General features: G+C 44.1%; 1 protein-coding gene across 1 annotated transcript; it reads left to right on the top strand.

Moving 5' to 3' along the window:
- Positions 1-316: 316 nt before the first annotated feature.
- ccdc85a (coiled-coil domain containing 85A) lies at positions 317-25250 on the top strand. The gene is made up of 4 exons (XM_071916321.2): positions 317-553; positions 1278-2340; positions 24661-24718; positions 25222-25250. The coding sequence occupies exons 1-4, from the start codon at positions 317-319 to the stop codon at positions 25235-25237; spliced, it is 1374 nt and encodes a 457-aa protein (XP_071772422.2). The 3' UTR covers positions 25238-25250.
- The last annotated feature ends 266 nt before the right edge of the window (positions 25251-25516 follow it).

The following is a 25516-nucleotide window of genomic DNA, read 5'->3' as shown; positions in this document are numbered from 1 at the left end:
AAACCGCCCCGCGAAGCCGGCCAAGGGCTCAGCCGGAGACACAGCGGCATGCAGACTGATGCTCTAACAGCGGGGATATAGCGGAGCGCCGGGTGTGGATATCGGAGCTGCAAAATGGGCGTGGGAGCGAGAGACAGCCAAAATGAAAGCGGTGTAATTCCACGGACCTAAGAAGGGCGGGAAAAAAACCCGAGGAGCATTTGGATAAGGGTCGGCCTGGGTGTGTTTCGGGGGTTTGGTTTTGGTGGCTTGCTCTCTAAAATTCGCCAAATACTTTTTTTCTTTTTTTTTGTTAACCTCCACTTGAGTTATAGTGATGGAGAAAGGCGCGCAGCAGCCGCAGCCGTCCGCGGCCAAGAGCGCAGAGGGTCCGGCGGACGACCTCTCCAAGATACCCGACGAGGAGCTGCTGAAGTGGGGCAAAGAGGAGCTGGTGCGTCGGCTGCGGAGGGCAGAGGCGGAGAAGATAAGCGTCATCCTGGACCACGGCAATCTGATGCGGGAGGTGAACCGGAGGCTCCAGCAGCACCTGAACGAGATACGGAGTTTGAAGGTGAGATGGGGCGGGGAGCCCCGGGGAGCCAGGTGCGCGTTATTGCACAGGAACATAGACACAATGTTTTTTTTTAAATTTTATTTCCAACTACAGTGAACATAGTGGTCTACAGCTCTCAGTAAGATTTTCAACACATTCAAACAACAAGAAACCTTCTCAAATGTGGCTAAATGTACTGATTGTCATTTAAGGTCAAAATGGTCGCCCAATATAAAAAAGAATTAAACCTGTTGCATATAAGATATACTGTTTCTCATTGATGCATGTGCTATCATATGACAATTAGTTTACAATATAACCATTACTGAATATGAAATTTGATTTTGCATGTATGCCTTTGTCCCAACACATTTAAAGGCATGTTATGAAACCCATTTTAGACTACAAATAAATATCTTCTAAGTATACCCATCAGCTAATGCAAATAGGTGAAAAAATGATTGCATCAAGCATATCTCAAATCCCCCAATTCCATAACAAAGTGCTGTCTAAGCCTTTTTAAAAAAAAACACCTCACACACACAGGCACACACACACACACACACACACAAGCAACTGCATCACTGGAACATTTGTTATCTCACTCACCAAATGATAAATCACAGTGGGCCTGTGCATGTAATCCCTCACTGTGCGCTGCTCTGTGTGTGTGCCTCTGTGCCTCTGTGTGTGTGTGTGTGTGTGTGTGTGCATGCTGTTGGCTTGTGCCTATGTAAACCAGGACGTGAACCAGAAACTGCAGGAGGACAACCAGGAGCTGCGGGACCTGTGCTGCTTCCTGGATGACGACCGGCAGAAGGGGAAGCGCGTGTCGCGGGAGTGGCAGCGCCTGGGCCGCTACAGCGCCGGCCTGATGAGGAAAGAGGTGGCCATCTACCTGCAGAAGCTCAAGGAGCTGGAGCAGCGGCAGGCCGAGGTCATCCGCGAGAACCTGGAGCTCAAGGAGGTGTGCCTCATGCTGGAGGAGGAGAGGGCCGTGGCCGTGGGCGGAGGGGGAGGCGGCGGCGGTGGCTGCAGGAGCTCCATCGACAGCCAGAGCAGTCTGTCCCAGCTGGGAGGCGGCGCCCCTGCGCCCGGCCTGCTGCGGGACGTCGGGGACGGGAGCAGCACCTCCAGCGCGGGGAGCACGGACAGCCCGGATAACCCCCACCACAAGCCTCCCACCCTGGGCTCGGGCTCCAACGCCAGCCCCGGATCCAGGTGCGGTTCCTCCGACCACCCGCACAAACCCGGGGATGTGTTTGAATCCACAGGGAGGAGGCACAGCTCCACCCCGGAGTACCACACCTTCCCCCAGTCCTGCCGCCCGCGCGGGGGGTCCCTTACCAACCTGGACCCCCGCGGCCTCCGGGGACACAGCCCCGAGAAGCACAGCAAGTCTCCCACCAGGCTGGCATGCGACTCCCACGCCAAACCCTGTAGCTCTGACCTACTAGCCCAGAAACAGCTCTTCATTTCAGGACAGGCTTCGCCAGGCTCTGGGAAGGGCGGCGCCAAGTCCAGCCCAGACCTGAGTCAGAGACACCGGCTAGTCAGTGCGGGGGAGGCCGGATGCGGGAGTCCCGAAGCCAAGCAGGGAGCGGCGGGGACGCCCGAGCACCTGAGGAAAGGGAGGGTGATCGTGGGGAGTCCAGAGTCTATACGGCACCACCATCACCACCAGCACAGCCCCAGTCCGGAGCACGGGAAGGGGAGGTACGGCATTGGCTCCCCTGGCAGGGAAGGAGGTCAGAGGAGGACGCCGGGCGAGGAGCTGGCCCCCCACCACCGGAGTCTCTACAACGGTAGGAACAGGGTAACACTCGATTTGAATCTCAATTTACAACACACTCATGAAAAAGAGCCTCATGATAGTCACAGCTAGGATTAGACCGATACATTGGTTTGCCAATATTTTGGGCTGATATTGGCCAGAATTGATCAATACTACACTGGTTGTCTATCGGAAGCACTTAACCTGAACTGATTCTAATGCCCACACAAGTATGCATCAATATGTTTTATTATTGCCATTATTATTATCCTGGGTTTCAGTGGAACGTTCTAGTGTCTTGTGATGGTGGAGGAAACACTAGATATATATAATTTGTTTGGAATTTTTTGGCTTGAAAATGGTCAAATTTAAAGATACTGGATATCAGCGCAAAATATTGGCTACTGGTGGCGTCAATCCAACAATATCAGTATCAGCCTTTAAAAACCCATATCGGTCAAACCCTGGTCACAGCATGGCACACTGACGAACGCTGACTGAATCCTCATGCCCGTGTTAGCTTTCATTCCATCTTCATGTGATACTTTAGTCGTTTGTGATACAAGCAGTGGCACCGTGTGTTAATTTATGGATTTGGAAACAGAAGTCCTCCAGGCCATTTTAAATGAAACATGCCTTGGGGAAGCTTTTTCTCAGGGATGCTGGTTGCTATAGGCGCCGCCCCTTTGGCTTCACCCACCTGCATCTTCTCTAGCCTGATTAGAATGGCTTCTTCATTCAGTCTACTCCTTGTTTTGCTTGGCTAAATATTGAATTCAGTCTTTATCCATTCAGACTCTGTGGTCAAATAGTTGTTGGCTTTCCAGGATGACCTTGGTTTAATGTATGGGAGGATACACAAGGGGAAGTTCATCCACACAAAGTCACAGGAGCTCAACTAAGCTTAGACTCAGCTTAGGAGCCAGACTTACAAACACACACACACACATACAGAGAGAGAGAGAGAGAGAGAGAGAGAGAGAGAGAGAGAGAGAGAGAGAGAGGCAAAGTTAGAGGTGTGTGTGTGTGTGTGTGCTCATCTGTGTGTGTTTGTACGCAAGGGAACCTGGGTGATGTAACTCTCCAGGGTGTATGGTTTACATAGGTAAATTAGCAGTATGTTCAAAGGCAAGACACAGACACACAAGCAGGCATGCACACACAGAATTAAGTGAAAGCAGGGAGAGAAGGATAGAGAGAGCATATAAAAGCACATGAGAGAGCTAGATAGATAGAGATTTTAACATCAAATGAACACACATCCTCATGCACATGCATACAAGCAGGCAGGCTGACACACACAGACACACACACACATGCACAAAGTGTGTGAGAGGGAGCTGTCAGTAGGGTCCTCCATTCCCTTTAATGAGCTCGCATTTGACAGTTGCTCAAATCTTCTGAAATGTTAAATTGATATTTTTTTTCATATGCATCCCAGAAAACGGTCTCTTTTGACAGCAAAGGACGCGTTTTGTACTTTGAAATGGCGGAGGGGATGTGGAATTCATTTGCCTGGCTTTGTTGCCTGACTTAATTTCGCTGCTATTAAATATTCCAAAGCGTTCCCCGGTGGTGTTTGTGCTGCAGTTGTGTCTCTCCGTGTTTATGTGTTTCTGAGCGTTTACATTGTGTATGATGAGTGTATATGTGCTGTATCCAGGGATGTAGTGGAGGGTAACACCGCCCTAAACTTAGTTTTCCCACCTTTTTAATTGTGGAATAGAGTTTACCCATGATCACATAGGCCATGATCACATAAATGGATTTTTGTCATTGTCGCCTTATGCTGATCACCGACTGGAGGTCATAGTTCACCCTCCTTTTTATTTACCCCTATATCACCGGCTGTATCTGAATGCTGTTTTGCTGAAATTTGTGTGTCAGTGTGTCTGGTAGCCCAGGAGCGGTAATGATTCCTATAGTGCTGAGTGGATGCGCTCTATATTACAGCTGAGGCCATGGGAAATAGCCTTGTACCATAGGTGGACGCAGGATCCCTGACTCAGCGATTGCCAGAAAACAATAGCGGCTGAATCTACTGTTCCATAAGCCAAGATGATGCATTTACTTTTGATGCATCTCACTGCCACATGAAACACAGTATATACTTATACATAGATGTTAAACACACACACACAGTGGCTATGGTACATTATTTTTGGAATACATTTTCATATGAAGATACACACAGACACATTGACCAGTTTTTGTGTGTCATATTCAGTTAAAAATAGATTCGTACACCTACAAATGACCTATAGTGAACAATTTGACTCAGACGGCTAATGACATTGAGTGCAATTTGGATTTTAATTGTTCGTTCATATATTGGAAGTCATGTGGAGTTGAGGTTTAGGCTGGCGGCAGTGTGGCCATATTTTATTGTTCGGCTGTAGAGGACAAATTAATATCTTCTGGAACATTGTGGGTGGCAGAAACATGGGAGTGAATTGGGTATAATATGGTGCAGCACTCACCATACCTTAGCTTGAGTGAGCCCAAATTTGATCTTGTAGTTTTTATCATTATAATAGAGAGCAAAAATCAAGCAAAAGTCTAAAAAAATCTATTTGGAAGCTTCTGGAAAAGGAGCATCAAGGAGCATTCAGGACCAATGTTCCCTGATAGTTTTGTGACATCTGTCTAATAATCACATTGACCAAATAATAATATCTTGTCAGTCAGTCAATGCTTCACTTTGTCCCCAGAAAATTAGTCTATTTATATAAGCAGGTTTGGAGGTTTTGGTGCCAAATGATATTAGATGCAGTGATTTTGCCATAGATTTCTCTTCACATCCTCTATCTCTCTTTGTTACAGACTAACAGGTCTTCACCTCTGTTTTTGTCTTTTGATGCTGTGCCAACCTCTTCTCTTCCTCTCTGTCTTCTGCTCCACCCTGTTAGAGTGGAAACAGGGTTTTATTAGAGAATAAACGTCTTGGTCAGGCTGCTCATTTACCCTCTCTGACGCTTAAAGAAGGAACAGGAACTGCCCAAGCCTGGTTACCACACTCTCTCTACTTAACCTCCATCTCAATCCATCTCGTTTTGCCCTTCACCCATCAACCCTGCATGTCTAAGGCTGGGAACACACTACAAGACTTTTAGGCTGTTTGCAGCCATGGTTTGGCTATGCTGACTGATTTTCACAATCAGGCCGAGTCCGCACTAGTTCGAGGTGTTGCACAGATGATCTTGTAGTGTGTGAGGGTTCAGGACTCTTAATTCCTTGCCTCCTGATCCAGTTTTTACAACTTGAATCAGTCTTGACATCCCACTGAGCTGGTCAACCACTCACATCTGAACGGAGATCGGCAATAACCAATAAGAGCAGGAAAAAACTAAAGCAGGAAGATGATGGAGTAAGGTGATATAGTAGCATGAAAGTTTGTTTTTGCGAGATTTAGGGGTTGCGTGGCGCTAGAATTTGGGTAGTGTGTGTTCCCCAGACTTCCCTAAATCCAACTGGTCATCAAGTGTGTGTTCCCTAAATCCAACTGGTCGTCAAGTGTGTGTTCCCTAAATTCAACTGGTCTTCAAGTGTGTGTTCCCTAAATCCAACTGGTCGTCAAGTGTATGTTCCCTAAATCTAACTGGTCATCAAGTGTGTGTTCCCTAAATCTAACTGGTCATCAAGTGTGTGTTCCCTAAATCCAACTGGTCTTCAAGTGTGTTCCCTAAATCCAACTGGTCGTCAAGTGTGTGTTCCCTAAATCCAACTGGTTGCCAAGTGTGTTCCCTAAACCCAACTGGTCGTCAAGTGTGTGTTCCCTAAATCCAACTTAAATCCAACTGGTCGTCAAGTGTGTGTTCCCCAAATCCAGCTGGACATCAAGTGTGTTCACTACTACAATGCAAGACAAAAAAAATGTCTTACTAATGCCAGTCGTTAAGTATATGTCGTCTAATATTTAGTCATGTAGTGTGACCCTAGCCCAAAGCCGAAAGTGCATTGAACATATCTTGCTGGCCTCTCTCGTTTTTCTTTAAACGCTGAATGCTCTCAGCAACACATTCTTTCTCTCTCTCTCTCTTGCTCTACCCCCAATAGGTTTCTACTACTCTTTCTATCTCTCTATTCCAGCCTCATCTCGTATCTCTCTCAGCTTCATCTATCTCTCCCACCCGCTTGTCCCATTTGTCCTACCTTTATTTTCTTTCTATTAACATTTGTCTTCCAGTGCTTCTAAACCGTACCAACACAATGTGATAGCTGCTCTTTGTAACACTCCATCTCTTGTTGCTGCCCCACAGTTCATCCGGCCAGTGTAAATCTTCATTAAGCCTCCCCCAACAAGGGCCAGCACCTTTACAAATGGAGGTCGTTAACTTCAATGGTTTCTCTGCGCAATAGCCATAGCGCACTAAATAATTGAAAAGGCCCTGTGTGATTTTCCGTAAACACCCCCATTTATAGTAGCCCCTTCCTTGGAATCAACTGGGTGAATGTGGTATACAATGCAATGACAAGCTACTAATAAGGGTGTTTTTCCACCGTTTCAACAGTTGCTGTTTCCAAATATAATTTGATCCTTGTGCTAAGTTGGACCTTATGGACATTGTGTGGCTCCCTCAAGGGAACAAGAGAATCGAGTTGAGCTGAATTGAATTGAGTTGAATTGGAAGGATGGGGATGGAATTGATTAGTGTTCTTTTCAGGATATTCTTATGCATAATGAGATATGATACATACAGCAGCATAAATAAATGGATCGACAGTATAAAAGCAGTGCACTGCAGCAAGAGGATAAAGATACAGTGCATATAATACATGGACAACAGTGCTGAATTATCTACAGTGGTCCATGCACTTTACTATAAATAGCTGCTGTGTACATAGCAATCTTCAATATGTAGTCTACCTTTTTAAGAACGTACTGTGACTAAAGTGCAAAAGTACTATTATATACAAATGAAGGACATAGGAAGGCAACATTTTTCATACTAAGGGCTGGAGACAGTACAGTGATTTGGCCGAACAGCCCCCAGGTTAGTGATTAGATGTAGAAATTGGCTATTCGCTGCACTGTGACAAGACAATGGTTTGAGAAACACTGCAAACCTTCTAGCTCATGGCTACTTCACCTCAGGTCTTGGTAGTGGAAAAATTGTCCAGAATTTAAATGTTGTCGAGGAGAAATTGAGAATGCAACCTAAGACCCTTAAAAACTGAACTATTCCGACAGGCTGATTTATCATGAACTAGGAGTCTAAACCAGTGGTTTTCAAACCTGGTCTACGGACTCCTCCCACAGTCCAAAAACATGTATGTCAGGTGTACTGGAGACTCTAAATCAGAGTTCTTAAATTCTGGTCCTTGTCGGCTGGTGTCCTGCAGACTTTTGGTTCTGCATGGTGCTTAATGAGCCACATTAACCTGGTGGTTAATGTGTCTACCTGAGACCAGGTGTGCCTCATTAACTGCCAGGGAGGAACAAAAACCTGCTGGACACTGGCCAATGAGGTCCGGAATTTAATAAGCCTGCTCTAAATTGCTCATAGGTGTGCATGCTGGGACAGGCTCCGGCCCCCCGTGACCCTGAATAGGAATAAGCAGGTTCATTGAATGTATTGCACTGGATTTTTCAGAGAAACTCTCATTGACGAGCACTTAAGTTGCTGCCAAATGCTAAACACCTTTTACCCCCAATATCTCAAACCAAAACACTGAACCCAAAGAAACCTGTTTACCGCTGGCCCAGACAAGAGTTTGAGAAACATATTAAATGTTTTTGTGTTATGTGTTTGTCCATAGCTGGGGCTCTTTGTGGGAGGCTGTTCTCATGAGCCCAGCTGGTGTTGTTCCCAGCCCTAGGTGGATCTTTGCTGAATCAGATGGGAGGAATTAGTGTGGAAAACTCATTAGGGTTCGCACATAGCCAAAACCCAAAGCAGGCTCTGGTACAAATGGCTGTTGATTTGGGACGCAAGTCTTTGTTCTTTCAGATGAACAGAACAAATCTTCTGTTCTCTTCATCAAGAGTCTGACATTTTTTCCTCTTTCTCTTTTTTTTCTTCACACACTCTTTTAATTGAGGCATGTGTGTTTATCTATGACATGTGCAGATGCCCACTAACACACACAGGTACACACAAACAATTGCGCACACATGCAACACAAGCTAACATACACACACTCGCAAACAATTGCACGCACAAATGCACAGACACGCTTGCGAGTCAATACACACACTCATACACTGGTGTACGTAACAGTTGCATGCACACACACACTCACATTCATTCCTCAGGGGGGAAAGCACCGTACCGACGTCCTGGACGCTCATTAGATCGGTGAGGATGTGATAGGTTGTGACTCCTCTCCATTCGACTGCTCCTCCCATGCCAGACGAGTTCAGCTTGAGAAGTGACTCCACTTTGTCTGCTGCTGTTAGCGTCCAGCCTCAGCTACACTCATCTCCATATCATCACCTTGCCAGTCACCGCCGCCGAATGGCAATCACCCGTCTCTGAAGTGTCAGCTGTTCAGAAACGAAGAAAGACATCATTGTTTTCCGATTGGTGAACATGCTTTTTGAGAAAATACGCATTGGAGTCTGAATGGATTTAATAGAGTTTAAGTTAACGTCATGTGATTTGTTTTAGAGTCTTGGTTTTGGTGTTTAAATTTGGTGAGGGTTGTTCATGCATGAATATTCAACAATCTTAAACCGCAGTAATAACCTGAATATGGGTTCTGTAAGTGTAAGTAGCCACATACACTATTAGTACAAATGAGTTTTAGCCCTTATTTAACAAGGCATGTTGACTTCTTATGTAAAAGGCTTTGGCAAGTAGGTGTAGGGGGAGGAAGGGCTACCTGCTGCACACACACACACACACACACACACACACACACACACACACACACACACACACACACTGGGGAGTAGCAATGTAGTAGTAAATAAAAGCTATGATCTCCAGGCGGTGATCATCATAAGGCAAACAACCACTGCTACATAACAAAATCAAATGTATTTTCAGAAAAGCAAGCTTATTTTTCTCAACAGACCCTGCCTTCATATAACTTACACCAGTTTAATGCTAATTACTATGATGTATACTGTGACTTTGGGTTTATGTCAGCCTAAAAAGTTTGGCTAACCCTATTCCACAAATAAAAAGACTGGTAAAGTGAGTTCTAACCACTACAATCACCTTGACAGTAGTTGTTAATGCTTCTCCTTGACTTCCATAGGACAGATTTCCCTACCAGATTCAAACTGGTGATCATCCAGTCATAAGCCCTCTTGTCTAACCCTTTCACTATCGCGGCTCCTAAATGAAACCCTACGTCTCTAACCACAAAAGCGCCATAACTGCACCATAAACAAAGCAATAATGCTGCCTGGGAGGGTCATCTGTATTCTGTTGGGTCCCGGTGGTTCGCCCCCCTCCCCGGTCTGTCAATCAGTCAGCCGTGATGTCAGCAGGCTGTGTAAATGGAGAGAATCATTCACCGTTCACGCTTCCTTATTAGCATTGGAGATGTGACACACAACATGCCCTGCTGCCTGTTCGGGTTTTGTGGTTTCATGCTTCGAAGGCACCACCAACGTGCACACACGCACTCTCTGTCTCTTTCTCTCTCTCTCTCTCTCTCCCTCTCTCATAGGGCTTAAGGGCTACACGTAACAAGCCAGTGCAGTTCAGCTAAGCCCATTTAGGCAGTACAGGCCTAATTGAATTTGGTAGGGCCGTCGAGCTCTGCTCCAGACTGAAATGAGGGTGATTTGTGTCTGTGTGTGTGTGTGTGTGTGTGTGTCGTTGTGTAACGTGAACTTTAGCTCCTTCGGTGCCAAACTGGAATGTAAATTTGTGCCCTCCAGAGATCCTGACTGTAGGAGAGAGGGAGCTGGCAGGGAGGCTCTCTCTCTCCGTCAGTCCGCCCGCTGACATTTCATCCATCCGCCACATCCATCCTGCATTCACTCAACCCATCTCCTCATATCATTCTCCCTTTCTATAAATCATCTCCTTTTCCCTTCTCTCTTTCTGTACATCTCGCTGTTCTCTCTTTGTGCCTTTCTCTCTCCTTTTGTCAATTGAGTTTTCAATTTAAAAGCTTTATCTGCATGATATCACCAGTAATGCAGTGGTAAATAAAGTCTCTACATAGTCATATATCATACATGATTGTATTTTTTATAAGATATAATCAGTCGTTTGTGGATAATATAAAAATCCAAGTACAGAGCAGAACCTGCAGCATATGACTGACACATAAGCCTGTGTAGTTCCTTGCATCAAATTTATCTCAATTTTTTAATACTGGGTCCCAGATTGCAGAGAAAAAGCTCACTCTCAAAATAAAGTTGAAGAGTGGAAGTTTTTTCTACATATTTAATCAATGCCATCAGCACCATATGACTTTCTTGATTGTAAGACCTGAATTTTCTCTAGGAACTCACCTTCTGCAACTGTAAAATCCAGTGGATTTTGGTTGATTTTGAAGGATTTTAACTAGATTACGTGTCTCTTTGATCTGCACTAAAGGTAATTTTCCCACTCTTTCCTCTTCTTTCCTTCTCTTTCATTCTTAACCACCTGCTTTATTCTTTCCCACAGCTTTCAGAGTGTGGTTAGTTCACCTACCGCATCTCCCACCCTCCCTCCCCCTTGCTTATGCCTTTTCATGTCTGTCTTTCTCTCGCACATCGCTCTGCGCTATCCCCATTTTATTGCCATCATTACGCTCCCCTAGAAACTGTAATCATTTCTCTCAGAAGTTTCAATGTCTGTGTGCATCTGTACACAAAGGTGCACTTATGAAACCCCACTTCTCTGAATCATTACCGCCTTGGAAAGCGCTGCTGCCATTTTATTTTCTTAGTCTTTCCACCTCCGTCTCTTCGTCTCTGCTCCCTGGCTGCTGTCTAAAGCAACATACTAAGCCCATTGGCCTAGGGGCATAAAAAGGCTATTGACCTAAAGACAGAAATGCTGTTGGGTGTTTCATTGCATCACTTCCATGTAAAACGCTAGCAAATGGCTTAGTGGATTTGCGGCAGTTACGTCACGCCGGGGCAATGTCAATGTGACAGCCTATTTAGGAAAGGACAAAATGCCTCTTTTCATCATTCATCCATTAATGGACCCAGAGTTAAACAGGCAGAATTCTCTGCAATGGGCTGCCAAGACTACCTTTTCTCCTCATTGTGAAGTTCCAGAGTAATGAACTGTTCCGTATTCACAGTTGCATTGGCTGTAGCAAGACCTTTGCTGTACCCACACGTTGTGCACACTTGCAAAATTACCTTCCTTAATTAATTCTGGGTCGTGTGTGTGTTTGTGTGTGTGTGGAGAGGAGAGGAGGTGTCTGTGGTAGGTGTAGGTGTGTGCGGCGCTCGGGAGGCGATTGTTTGTTTACAAGGGTCAGGTATGGTGTTGGCTGCAACAGATGGCCAACATGTGTGTATGTGCATGTGTGAATGTGCCTTTGTCTGTGTGTGTGTGTGTGTGTGTGTGTGTGTGTGTGTGTGTGCGTGCGTGTGCGTGCGTGTGCGTGCGTGTGTGTGCATCTTACATCAGTGCCCTAGGAGCAAGTGAAAACACAGCAGTTTTTGTTGGGCTCAGCTGGCCCTAGCTCACATTACTGTGCATAGGCAGAAAGTGCCTTCATGGCAAGCTCAAAGTGAACACTCACACATTCACACACACACACACACACACACACACACACACACACACACACACACACACACAGAGTCAGTAGTCTAGTTTCTGTTGAGGGGGCACATAATATATTGCTACAGTGCCGCTGCTATTAATAAACATAGGCCATATACTTCTGGATACCTGCAGCTTTTGCGCTGTCATGAATACAAACCTGGGAAAAAAATATATTTGGATATGCTTTTGAATATTTGAAAGGCACTGACTCATCTTCACTACCTGAAGAGTTCATGCTTTACTTTGCGAGACACTACATGTAGCATTTTAACGTCAATAAATCATTACATTAATTGTGAGACATTATTAGAAATACTGTAAACAAAAGAGACCACCACCGAGAAGATTGCCAGCCTCTACCGGCCTCTACACTGCATTTTGCATTATGTGCCAGTAGGTCGGACTTGTCTGCTGATTTGCTTGATGGTACAAAGGGAGATTGCTTTATGGCATGAAACAGGAAGAGGGCGCTGTTCAGTCCAGTGCAAACAGAGCTAAAGCTTTCAGAGTTTTTTACAATGGCTGATGGAAACATCACTGTTTACGACTGGAAGCAACAGGGCTTTTGGGAACTACTAGCACTAACAATACGACTGGTGTAAGATGGAGGCTATCAGTCGTCTCCACTATGGTCTCATTTGTTCACAGTAATTTTTCAGAGGTTTCACAATGAATTTGACAATGATGTATTCGTTTAAAATGCTACATGTAGCACCATAAAACTTGAATGCTATTTTCAAGTATTCAAAGTCTACTTGCAATTTCTTTCCTCGTATTTTGCTGAGGTCTAATAGAGAAATTGGTGTAGAGAGACTAAGGACTCTGAACAACAGAGAGCCAGGGTTGTAGAGCCTATGACAAATTATAAGCAAAACTTCAGATTTATGAAGAAATGATCATGAGAAAATAGTTGATCTGCAGTGATTTTATCCGGTGTTATTTGGTATATCATCAGATATGCAACCAGAAAAAGGAGGGGTCTTTGGTTCAGGCAGTGTTTCTATAAAGAACCTAAATGACAAAAAAAAACAACTCTAATAACTAATAACTCTAACTCTAACACTGCTGCTTTGGAGGACTTCATGCAATCTTTACAGCACCATAAAGGTCCTATTTAGAACCATTTGAGCATGGTGCCATAGACATTTTCTGGTACTACATAGAATTTATTTTTTTAGAGTGTAAATAATATCGATATTGATGTACATATACAATATACAGCAAATGTCACTTCTGCTTTTATCAAATGGATGCTAATACTGTGGAAAAAGAGCCTCCATATTCCCTCTCTCATTAGTGTCTAGCCTCGCCAAGACAGAATAAGACACTGACACTGGGAATTATATATACACAGTATATAAATATATATTTTCACTTGGCTACACCTCAGTGATTTTCAGTCTGGGTGCTCCTAAACAGGGGGATTGGGGCTATCAGCTGCCGTTTTAGACTAGATTTAACCAGAAACTGTGGATGATTTAAACAGCCTTGCACAGCGGCTCCATTTTTGCAAACATGCAATCTGTTGTTTACTGATCAGTTATTTCTTCAATGCTGAAATAAATGTAGTCATGCAGTGTATAAAGCTGATATAGTTATTCATTTTGACTGAGATGTACATGGTATCAAAATAAAGGAATCGCCTGTATAAAATCCTGTAACAGCTTCTGTTAGTTCTGGATAGAATCCCTGAGAGGGCTTTCTGAATAATCACTAACATAATAATTATGGGTGATGACCTTCCTCCCATGATGCATTTTGTCAAGATGGGGGCAGTGTCTTCCAATATGGCAAAGCCACCATCAATAAGGCACCAGTGGGTTGAAGAGGATGATAGCGGTGAGTCATGTGCTAAGTCCCTCTCAATAATCAGATGTAATCCCAATTGACCATCAATGAGAGATTTCTGAAAGTGCATCTGAGACGGCACTGCCATCATAAATATGATTGCTCAAACTCATTATGTTGGTAATGACAAACATTGGCTTTGTCCTTTAGGAAATGATGCCAGAGAAACAAAAACCCTGCCAATGGTTTAGTAAGAGGGCCTGTCTTTGAATGTTTTAGTGGTGGCCACACCTAACACATACTATACAGGCTTTGCAGAATAAATCTACAACCCCCTGGTGGCCATGTTGGAAGACCATCACGTAATTCCAATGCGACTGACTAGTCTGACTAGCTGCTGTCAACACTGCAAAACACCATGGTCAACTTTTGTTGTGTGGTTGGCTGTTCCAATAAGGCAGGAAAAACAAAACAATTATCAGGAAAAAAATAAGACAGTTATGGATCATCTTAATCAATTGCAAAGATGTCAAGGCAGGCAGCGGTCAGTACAGATCTGCTCAGATCATGTCATATGTGGTGAGTCATTTTAACTAGGTATAGCTTTCCAAATGTAAGGCTCGCTATCCAAGTAAGAGTCAACAAGAAATCTTACTCAACTTTAAAGAAATGAATGATTGCTTGCATACACAACATGAACTACAGCTTTCACTTCTTAGACACACAAAAGAGGCATCACAGATTTGTTAACACGGCTGTTGATTTACCTAGTGTTACCTAAGGTAGCTAAGTGTAGGGCATTAGCATGACTATCACGTTACTTCCCTAAACTTTAACTGAAATTGCTGTTTTTTCTTAACACTAATCAGATAACACTCTTATTTTAAAGGGTGTGAAAGGCAAACTGAAATGGGTGTCATAAAATTGCTTATATTGAGTCTTACAGAGTGAAGTTTTTCAGCGTGAAGGTTCACCAGCAAGCCTCTATAACACCAAGGTGCTGCTCTATTGCAAATCTAATCAACTTCTGATTGGTGGAGCTGACTACAGGCTAGTGTTACATTACTTCTGATTGGCGGAGCTGACTACAGGCTCTTGACACTCATATCCAATCTACTGCCAGTGTATCAGGAGCAGGCTACAGTAGAATGGCAGTGAGAAGTGTGAAATACTGACAAAAATTTGCCTCACTCTGCACTTTAGGAATGAACAGAGGCTGCATCTATTTTTGAATGCGAATTTCTAAGCACAACCTGAGCAAGAACTATCGCTGGGACCAAAGCAGGATGATGTGGAACAACCATGTCCAACCACTGCTGTTCCAATAAATATTGAGGAACTCTGCAAAATATATAAGATACAAAACTCACTTTTTAGCTTCCAGAGCTTGAGTTGAGTGGTGGGAAAAAAAACTCAAGTATCTACAATTCTTGGTAGAGATCTGATGATTCTGCTAATGCTCTTTACCTTCATATATCGTTTTACATTTATTGACTGTATTTCTAACTACCAAGTCTCTGTTTATTGCTATTTCCATCCATACCAAATCTCCATTTGTCGATTTCTTAATTTGACTTTAGTTCTGCTGCTGAAACGATGAAAGTCCCCCACGGGGATCATTAAAGTTTCATGTGATCTGATCTCATCTGATCTCGTCTCTTAACATGTCGATGTGTGTGTCTGCATCCAGCAGTGGTCTGTTAGGATAAAGCTCCAGCACGGCAGAAGGAAGGGAGAATTCACTGGCTCTTATCCCAGTTTCAATGCCCTGTGGGGGGGAACGGAGGCTCATGACCCTCCATGCCAACTAAGCCACCACAATCTGTTCACCCAGCTAGTGACAACTGGTCTGTGTGTGTGTTTGATTAAAAATCAGAAATCAGATTGCTGTGTGTGTGTGTGTGTGTGTGTGTGTGCATGCCTCCACAAGGAAGCTGGAAGTTAGAGCCTTTTTTACACCGTTGAGACTTTTGGGTTGAATCTAACTGAATAGCGGAGTGTGGGACGAATAACAATGTGTGTGACGCACGTTGACAGGCTGACGCAGGCTGTGTGTGTGTGTGTGTGTGTGTGTGTGTGTGTGTGTGTGTGTGTGTGTGTGTTGTGTGTGTGTTTGATGAACAGTGAGTATTTACCTTGGTGATGTGTCATAACAGCGATGTGCCAAGCTGAAGGTCGCTGCGTCTTTCAGGATCACTGTGAGTAACTCTGGCTGGGTAAAGCACGCACATCCCTCCCTCCCTCTCTCTTTCTCTTCTTTACTTTTTTCTCTCTCTCTGTCTTTCTCTCTTCGTGCCATTCTCTCTCTTACTTCTTCAACCCCGTTTTGTCCTCTCTATAACCCTCTTTCCCTCGTTCCTCAACTGCTTTCTCTCCCCCTAAACCTCATTCTATTCTTCACGTCTCTTTCTCTCTCTCTTTCTCTCTCTCTCTCACACACACTCTCTCTGCTCCAGATTTTTTTTTTTTTTTTTTTTGCCTATTCCTATTTAAGAATTTGTTCACGCAGACAGAGACACAGCTTCAGAAAGCAGAGAGACAACTGAACAAGACCTCCAATACACAGGTCATGATAGTCACAGTCATACATCCACCCCTTGGATACACACACACACACACACACACACACACACACACACACACACACACAAACCAGGGGTGTCAAATCCCTAAACCGCCTGCATCTAATATCATTTGTCATCAACAACATTTATCAACAAGAGAAACTGACTGTGTTGTGCATGAATTTACAACCTAATAAATGAAAACGTAGCCTGCAATTCCCAATTAACAACTATGGCACGGATGCACACACACACACTTTAATGAATAATAGATAACTTCAGCAGACCCAAGAGTCACAAGTTCCATTCCAAGAGGATTTCAAGAGGCAACCACCGATTTCAAATATTTCTATAATAACACTAATCACCAGACAGATGCCTTTAAATTTTTGCAAAAGTGAAAGATCTACTAGCCACTTTGCCACTTGAGGAATGCGGTATACTTTCTGCAGAAACAAAATTTAGCTTGTTCATAGGAACAAGGACACATTTGTGGATAAAACAAAAAGCTGCATTGGCTTTGGCCTCTGCAGTTTATACATCTGTCTATAAATCTGCAATTGGTCTAAAACATCACATGACTGGTTTTGTGGAAAGGTGTCTCCATTTCCCTTTCTGGTTGTTTGTCGCATTCCGATACGATACAGAGCCACAGCAAGTATACACACATTTATAAACGGCGACGTCTTTTAATGTTGTTCAATTGTGTCTTTTATATCCCCAAATCTACTTTGTCTGCTAAGTGATTAAGTTGGCAGATGAAATTTGGATTCAGAAAAATTGAGTGTCATATTGTGCATGTAGTTAGTAGATGCTGGATGGTATGGCGGTCAGATGACAGCCTGTGGTCTGATCAGGAAGCCCCCCTGGGTAGAAATGTACTGGAACATGATGTGACTGACTGCTTTCCCCCCGACATCAAAGGGTTAAACACACCTGCATCTGCTCCCTGTACAGCCTGCAGCTTGCTGGGAAGCGTGTGTGTGTGTGTGTGTGTGTGTGTGTGTGAGACTGACAGGGAGAGATGAGAGAATAAACAGTGGATTCTGTATTGCGAGTAAGTGTATGGATACAGTACAGTATATGCATCTGTGTGTGTGTGTGTGTGTGTGTGTGTGTGTGTGACTTGTTTATTCTCCAGGGTTTCAAACACTGCAGAGCGCTGGGATATTTTTAAGGCTGGGATCGGAGCCCGGCTGAAGTGGCGGAGCTGTGAAAAGGGGATGCGGGAGGGGGGGGGGGGGGGGGGGGGGGATGGAGGGATGTCGACGCATGCCATTCACTTCCTGCTTTCACTGTCAGTCAGCTTTCCTGTAGTCACGAAAGACTATGTATGTAGAGTAGGGATGAGCGAGCTGCGTTTATTTGCCTTTCAAAAGTTTATATGAGGTTATATAAGCCAGTATAGTGGAACGACAGTGGAAAGAGAAACATTTAACATCATCCCTACAGCCATGTCTGTAGAAATAGAGCAGTTAGGTGTGTTTGCTCAGGGACACTCACTGGTACTGAGGAGCTATCTGCTGTTCCTATTATATCCACTTCATGAAAGCTTTTCCATTGTCTGTTCTAAACAGCCGGTGTCTGGTAGCTCTTTCCTGGGAAAAATCCTCTGATGCGTTTTATGTTTCTGGTTTGTTTGGAATAAACAGAAGAAGAAGAACTGGGTAGTTAGCATGAGCAGTGATAGCCACCATGGTTGAACAGACAAAGAAAAGAGAAACTCAAACTGCATCAACAGAAAATCCAAGGAAAAAGACGTCACAGTGCTGGACACACTGATTTGACAAATGATCTAATCCGATCCAGCTTCATCAGGACTAAAATGGAAATGACATAATCGATTCTTTTTGATATTTTAAGTGCTTGAAATAAATTTTTGCCACATCGTCTGCAGAGAACACTACAACAACAAATACATCTTTGTTTTACCTCTGTTCTTTGTACAAACATGGACTAGGTTGGGGAAAAAAAGCACTATCCAACTCTACCCAACCTACTGCACTGTGTGTGTATGCATGCGTGTGTGTGTGTGTCTCTCTTTGTGGAAACCCTCAAGAAACACACTTACATCGCTGCTGACGGAGGAGAAAATTATCTGGGGAATATTAATTTGACAGTAGCGTCAATGCGGTGCTCTGTGCTGTAATTGAAAGAGAAAAAAGACGTATTTGCCTGCAATTTAAATGACGATTCATGTTGCCATTCAGTCAGATCAAGGAGAGCAACTGCAGGAAGCTGGGAGAGATACTGATGGAGGAAAAAAATGAGAGAAAGAGAAATAGAGAGAGAGAGAGAGAGAGAGAGAGAGAGAGAGAGAGAGAGAGAGAGAGAGAGAGAGAGAGAGAGAGAGAGAGAGAACAGAGGATGCAGTATGTGGGTGTACGCTCTGGGCTGAACTAGTGATGACACTCTAATTTCCTGCCAGAAGCTCAATGTGTGTGTGTGTGTGTGTGTACGAGTGTGTGTTATAGTATACAGTTGTTTGTGCTCCTCCAGTGCCGTTTTACCTCAGTGTAACTCAATCCGAACACGCCTGCTTACTGTATTTACCACGCAAATAGAAAAGAGAGATAAGGAGAGAGCTGTTTATATTAAGTAAAGGGTTTTGTATGGAAAGAGTAATGGATGAAGCATTTTCTAGTGAAGAGAAATACATCTAAAGAGAGAGGGGAGGGTGGCGGGGGGGTGGGTCATGTATCCTCTGTGGATGCCAATATTAGACGATACATTTTCTCATAATGTAGCATCAAATATATGTGTACCTTTGTGCACGTCAGCGACTTTGAACGGTCATACCGCACCGGTGTGTCGTACATGAGCCATCCAGAGACTTATGGGCCGAGTCAGGCATAAAGCAAGACTGGAAGCAATACTAGCAGGCTGTCAGTCTTACAAAGTTGTCATTTCTCGCCATTTTAAAGTCTGCAGACAGCGGAGACATGTATGTCAATATCAACACGGCTTGCATCATGACAGCTGAACAAATACAACATCGATGTCGGTTCACGGACGATCTAAAAATACATGATTCGGATGGGAATCTATGCGTCGGGGATGAGTGCGTTATCTTTGCTCTGCTCTTAGCTCTGCCTCGCCTTTTGCAGCTATACTGCCTGCTAAAAAGTATGTAACGGGCAGTAAGGTGGGTGATTCTTTTGAGATAGCCTCCCCAAAGGTCACAGGTTGGATCCCAGCAAGAGCCAATGTGATCAACAGCCATGCATCCTCTCAAATTGTCCATGAGCAAGACAGCGCATCCCTACTTGCTCATTCATTGTAAGTCACTCACTTTAAGAACGTGAGTAAGAACGTCCGCTACAATAAACTGTAAATGTAAATGCAATACACAAAAACTATCAACATATTAAACTCGATCCATGACACAATAGATAGATAGTTAGATATGGCTTCCAAACAAATTGCTGGAACTTTTTGCTTGATCTTTGTTCTCGATTATAATGACAAAAACTAAAAGATGAAATTTTGGCGCCTATGTCATTTATTGTGCCATTTTACTAATAGTAAACTCCAAAATGTTAAGCGAAGCTACTATTATCCTAATGGCTGTTAAAGCTGAACAAGGCATCGTCGCACTCTGGAGCCCCCTACTGGCAGTGACAGATAACTGTTTGAATTTTTGAGAAGTTGAAGGACTTCATTACCCATAAGTCATGTAATGTGTCATTAGACCTACATGACTTCTTCTTCGTGTGTGTTGGGGCGAAGGTGGTGAAGAGGTTCAGCCATCGTTGGTGAGTCCAGCTTTCTCTGGATGGAGCGCTCCACTCTCTGCTGTTTAGCAGCTTTGGACACCTTTGGATTTTGCTTCTAAGTTTCGATTCGTCAACCATACCTTAAACCAGAATTTAAAGAGTGGCCATCTGCTATTGGCTGATCTTTGGTGCCAGGTGATGTCACCACCTGTTGTACTCTATAGAAGGTGACATCACCTGGCACAAACACCAGCCAATAGCAGATGGCCAGTTCAGTACCTTACCTTTCACCATCAGGTGTCAGGCTTCACCACAGATTTGGGTGGGGTTTAGTTACTCTTTAATTTGGGCAAATAAGGGTGGGAATGGGACGTTCTTCTCTGCTGCAGCCCCACTTTGTGATTTAGGCTAATAAGATGGGTGTATTTTTACATTAAAATCTTGTCGAGTGCAGCTTTAAATGACAGGCAGTCTGAGGTTTTAGACACAGCCAGTGAAATGTCTAAAAAAAAAATCCGAAACACGTCTAATCTTGGTGTCTTTTTTTATCGGGAAGTGGGTCAGTAAGGTGGTGGGAGCCTACAGATATTTGGCAGGAAACTCATTAAGTGTTGACCTGGGGGCCTGGTGGATTATGGGATGGCGGAGGGAGGTCAGGGACACACACGCACACGCCTACACACACGGACCTGGATGAAGGAATGCAAGCACACGTACATGCATATACACACACGCTTATTATGGGATGGTGGGGGAGGTCAACGAAGGTCCCTGGCAATGTTAGGTTGGAGCCAGCCGCTTGTGTGGGTGTGTGCGAGCGTATGTGTGTAAATGTGTGTGTGTGAGTGTGTGCAAGGTTGTGTAATATGTGTGTGTGTGTGTGTGTGTGTGTGTGTGTGTGTGTGTGTGTGATCAGAGGTCCTATGCTAGGGACAGGGCCGCTAACTAGGCCAACAGCTGCTTCCCTGGCAATTCATTTCCATTCAGCTTTGAAGCCCTTTTTCCCTATTATTTCAACAGAGGAACATTTTGCATATTAATGGAGCTTATATTCACGCCGCTTCGACACTGTCCATCTCACACACACACACACACACACACACACACACCTCATCAACAACATGCATGTGCACACAGGCAGACAGACAGGCACAGGCACACACACACACACATTCAAAAACCCTTTGTAGAACACAAGTGTCCAGGTGTTAGCTCCAAGCCTGCTTTGTGTGTTATGTATTCAGAAAGATGCAGCCTATTCACCTTCTGTATGTGTGTGTGTGTGTGTGTGTGTATGTATTGCAGTGTGGGTGGTTATGATTGTGCGCTGGTTATAGCACGGAAATGAGGCTTGGTTTAAATTCAGAAAAGCCACCGCTCTGTCCTTCCACCGCCTATTGTATGTGTGTGTGTGTGTGTGTGTGTGTGTGTGTGTGTGTGTGGTTTTGCATGTGTGTGTGTCCTTTGATGCCGGGACAGAAGGCCAGCTCTCTCGTTCAAAGAGTTCCTGCGTTTCTGTTCTCTGTCCTCTCCCTGTACACTCCACAAAAAGACGAATGCTCAGAACAAAATGCTGGATGACCAACACAGACACGTACACACACACACACACACACACTCTTGCTCGCTCTCTTTCTGTCCCTCCTTTCCTCTCTGTATCTGTCGTTCTCTTTCAAAAACACACACACACACACACACACAAACACACACACTGTCTCTCTTCCTCTATCCCTCTCTCTCTTTTTCCAAACACGCTCTTCTCTTCCTCTGTCCCTCCCTTCTTCTCTGTCCATCATTCTCTCTGACACACACACAAACACACACACACACATACACAGTGAGGTGCATTGAAGCGAAGCAGAGCACACAGCTGTGAACCAGCCCAGAGGCCTGTCCTCTCTCTCTCTCCCTCTCTCTCTCTCCCTCTCTCTCTCTCTCTCTGACAGCCTGAACCACTGGGACACAACCAGAGGCGAAAGCAGGTCAACATGGGAAGCAGGGCAATGTGAGTGTGTGTGTGTGAGAGAGAGAGAAAGAGAGAGAAATAGTGTGTGTGTGTGTGTGTGTGTGTGCGACAGTGGGACGGTAGGACAGGTTGATCCAAAGAACTGTCAGCGTTTGCTCTTTAATTAGAATATTCATCACACACACACACACACACACACTGGTTAAGCTGTGTGTTTGAGGGTTGATAAATGACCGTAGTCACTGGTCAGCCTCTCTTTTTGCTTCCTCTACCTCTGAGCAGCTGCTCTGCCACATGCTCACTAAGAGTTTTAGAAGGGGCGCGCGTGTGTGTGTGTTTGAGTGTGGGTGTTGGTCATTTGGTCTTATAATTAATCTTCTTTATAATTTGCCTTAAAACAAGTGGAAGTTAGTTTTTCCCTCAGGCTGGGGACACACTGCATGACTTTTAGGCTCATCTGAGCCATGATTTGGCTTCACAACTCATTTTCAAGATGGGACCAAGTTCATGCAGGTTTGTGGCGTCATGCAGATGATCTTGTAGTATGTGAGGGTTCGGGACTTTCATTTCTTGCATTCCAATCCAGTCGGGATCATCACAATTATTTCAAACGTGTCTGATTTTCACGACTGGAATCCTGTAGTGTGAGCTGGTCAACTACTCAAATCTGAGGTTGGGGGTTTGTGTTTTGCCCTTGCTACACAGCATAGCTTTTAAGCTTGTTTACTGGAAGGAACTGTAAAACTAAAATACAAAAAAAAACTATAAAGAATATACATAAACATGTCTTGCTGACGTGAATATGCTTACGTACATCACAAGTTATAAGATGTAAGAATGGAGCTTCCGTGTAAAAACGTGTTCAACACAATTTCCACTCAATTAGCCGACAATTGACATTTGCACATTTAGCTTGAGGCTAACATGTAATGGAAAACTTCATAGTGATGCTAACTAAATTAGCATTCATCGTTTCACACTAAATACTTGTCAAATGCTACAGGAAAAAAATAAACTTTAAGAGTTACTTCAACAACAAGACAAGTAATCAACTTACAGACTTATATTTTCCAAAGCCGTGTAAGGTAAAAAAATTGACAATATCCCATGTATTTCAATGAGACGTATGCATTGACGGATGATATGGATGGATGGAGTGTGCGTGAAAATATCACATAATGTACACTCAAGGTGGGCAGCATATTCTAGTCTTTTCACAGTCTGTTCAGTCTTGTAGTGGGTCCCCTGCCTGTGTCTGCGCCATTTGGTTTTCCAGTGGAATGTTAAAGGTTTGGTTCTGTGTGTGTGGGAGGGGAATATGCAGATGAAACCCTGCCAACATCCTTTGAAAGTTGCAATTACCAAATATATGTTTGGGTGATGGACACTTCTTTATAGAAGCCCATTCCCGCCACTCAATAAAATAAAAAACGACTCAATTGTGAGTTTTTTTCTCGCAATTCTGACTTTATTTCTCAGAATTCAGACTTTTTTTTTCTCGTGCAAAAAAAAAAAAGTCAGAATTCCGAGATATAAAGTCAGAATTCTGAGAAATAAAGTCAGAATTTAGTTGTTTTTTATTTTATTGAGTGGCGGGAATACTTCTTTCATACTCATGCGAAAAAAAAAACAATGTAAAAAGACATACAAAGACATTTATGTATTGGAAAAAAACATATATGGGCCTTGGTCCCTGACTGAGCGACAATGCATTAATACTACAAGTCTGTACAATCGCGGGATGAGAAGCGTTTCTGTCATGTGTAAAAACGCCCAGCAGGGTTTGTTTGATGGATAATGAGAAACGGACTTCTTACACAATCAAACCGAGCTTCAGACCTTGTCCAATTGTCTCAAACGATCATCCTTTGTTGGCACAAAAAAAGAGCTGCTGGCAGCCAAGCAGAGGATTCACCAGCAATTTAGATTACAGCCCCTTTTTTTCTGTAATCATAGTGTAATTATGGGTCTAGTAGACAGAGAGAAAATTTGACATGGCTGGCTGTGTTCCCTACCAAGAGGCATATCATACGGCTGAATAGGTGCTGGTGTAATGGTCAGATTGGTTCACACCTTGAGGAATGTAAACCAAAGAAAACCAGTTTCCCTCTTGCTCCTATACATACAGTAGTCTCTTCCCTGGGTAAATAAGTCAGATTTAAAAGAGGAGAGAGACTCACAGACAGAGAGACAGACACAGGCAGATGCGAACAGGACGACAGACAGGCATATCTATGGTAGCTGTCACAAATGCTCGGAAAGGAGAGGATGATGGGTAACGGGAAGTGCAGCCGGGGGCCGCCCATCCGTGGCGTGACAGATCGGGGGGGGATTGACAAGGAGAGAGAGAGAAAGAGAGTCGGTTTCATACGGTCAACGTAATTCAGGCTTCACACCTTTTTTACTGTGTGTGTGTGTGTCAATTTCGATATATCGTCCCATCCCTAACATACATACTCTAACACACACACACACACACACCCACACACACACACACACAGCTCTGAGTTACAATTACAAACTCATCTCTCTTCAGTACCACTCCATTAACACCCAGTGCTTCTTGTCTCTCATATTGGACTGTGAGTACCATGCAATGATTTGATGATTGATCATTTCTATTGATTTCATTTGCAGCTCTGATATCTGCTGGCTGCTGCACCAACTCCTGTAGGAGTGTAAAGCTTTGGGACAGGTGAGTCACACACACACATACACACACACACACACACACACACACACACACACACACACACACATACACACAGTCAATAGAACTAGGTAAAAATAGTATGTATTCTTAGCTGTTTTTGTCTTTTTATCTAAAAATAAACGCTTTGATCAATTTTTAGGCCAAGACAGGACCCTTTTGGTGGAGGTGGGTCCCTGCTTGCAATATAGGACAGGGCAGATCATTGTGTGTGTGTGTGTGTGTGTGTATCAGGGGTCACCCTGGCGTGACCCCAGCCTTAATGTGCTGGCCGCAGGGTGAGTGATGGCGGCGGGTTAATATTTAATGATGAAGCACTTCTTAATGGGCGAATAAATCAGCCTCTGGCTTTACCTGGAGAGGACGGCTCCCTGCATTCTGCTGAGCACAGCGTCCACACACACACACACACACACACACACACACACACATACAGACACACATGCATACACACGCAGTAATTGTAGTGTTTCCTTCTTGTCTTTCAGCTTTGATGCCTCCTGACCATGACATGCCTCCTGATCAGATGCTGCTGTGACAACACACACCCAAGAGAGAGAGAGAGAGAGAGAGAGAGAGAGAGAGAGAGAGAGAGAGAGAGAGAGAGAGAGAGAGAGAGAGAGAGAGAGAGAGAGAGAGGATTGATAGAATTGTGGGTGAATGGATAAATGGGTGGGCCTATGGACCTATGGGTGGATGGACAGATGATGATGAAATTAAAAATTTGACTGAAAATCCAGCAGTGAAGGGCGAAATCGACAGAAACAAACGGATAAACGAAAC

The sequence above is a fragment of the Centroberyx gerrardi genome, chromosome 15, assembly GCF_048128805.1.
Source record: "Centroberyx gerrardi isolate f3 chromosome 15, fCenGer3.hap1.cur.20231027, whole genome shotgun sequence".
Lineage (NCBI taxonomy): Eukaryota > Metazoa > Chordata > Actinopteri > Beryciformes > Berycidae > Centroberyx > Centroberyx gerrardi.
The sequence above is the reverse complement of the archived record's forward strand: the minus strand, read 5'-3'. Positions and strand labels throughout refer to the sequence as shown.

Bases quoted from the DNA above. Each gene is read 5' to 3' on its own strand.
- ccdc85a (XM_071916321.2), top strand. From the start codon at position 317: ATGGAGAAAGGCGCGCAGCAGCCGCAGCCGTCCGCGGCCAAGAGCGCA. The intron at 554-1,277 runs GTGAGATGGGGC...TATGTAAACCAG, and splicing joins ACGAGATACGGAGTTTGAAG to GACGTGAACCAGAAACTGCA. The intron at 2,341-24,660 runs GTAGGAACAGGG...TTTCATTTGCAG, and splicing joins CCACCGGAGTCTCTACAACG to CTCTGATATCTGCTGGCTGC.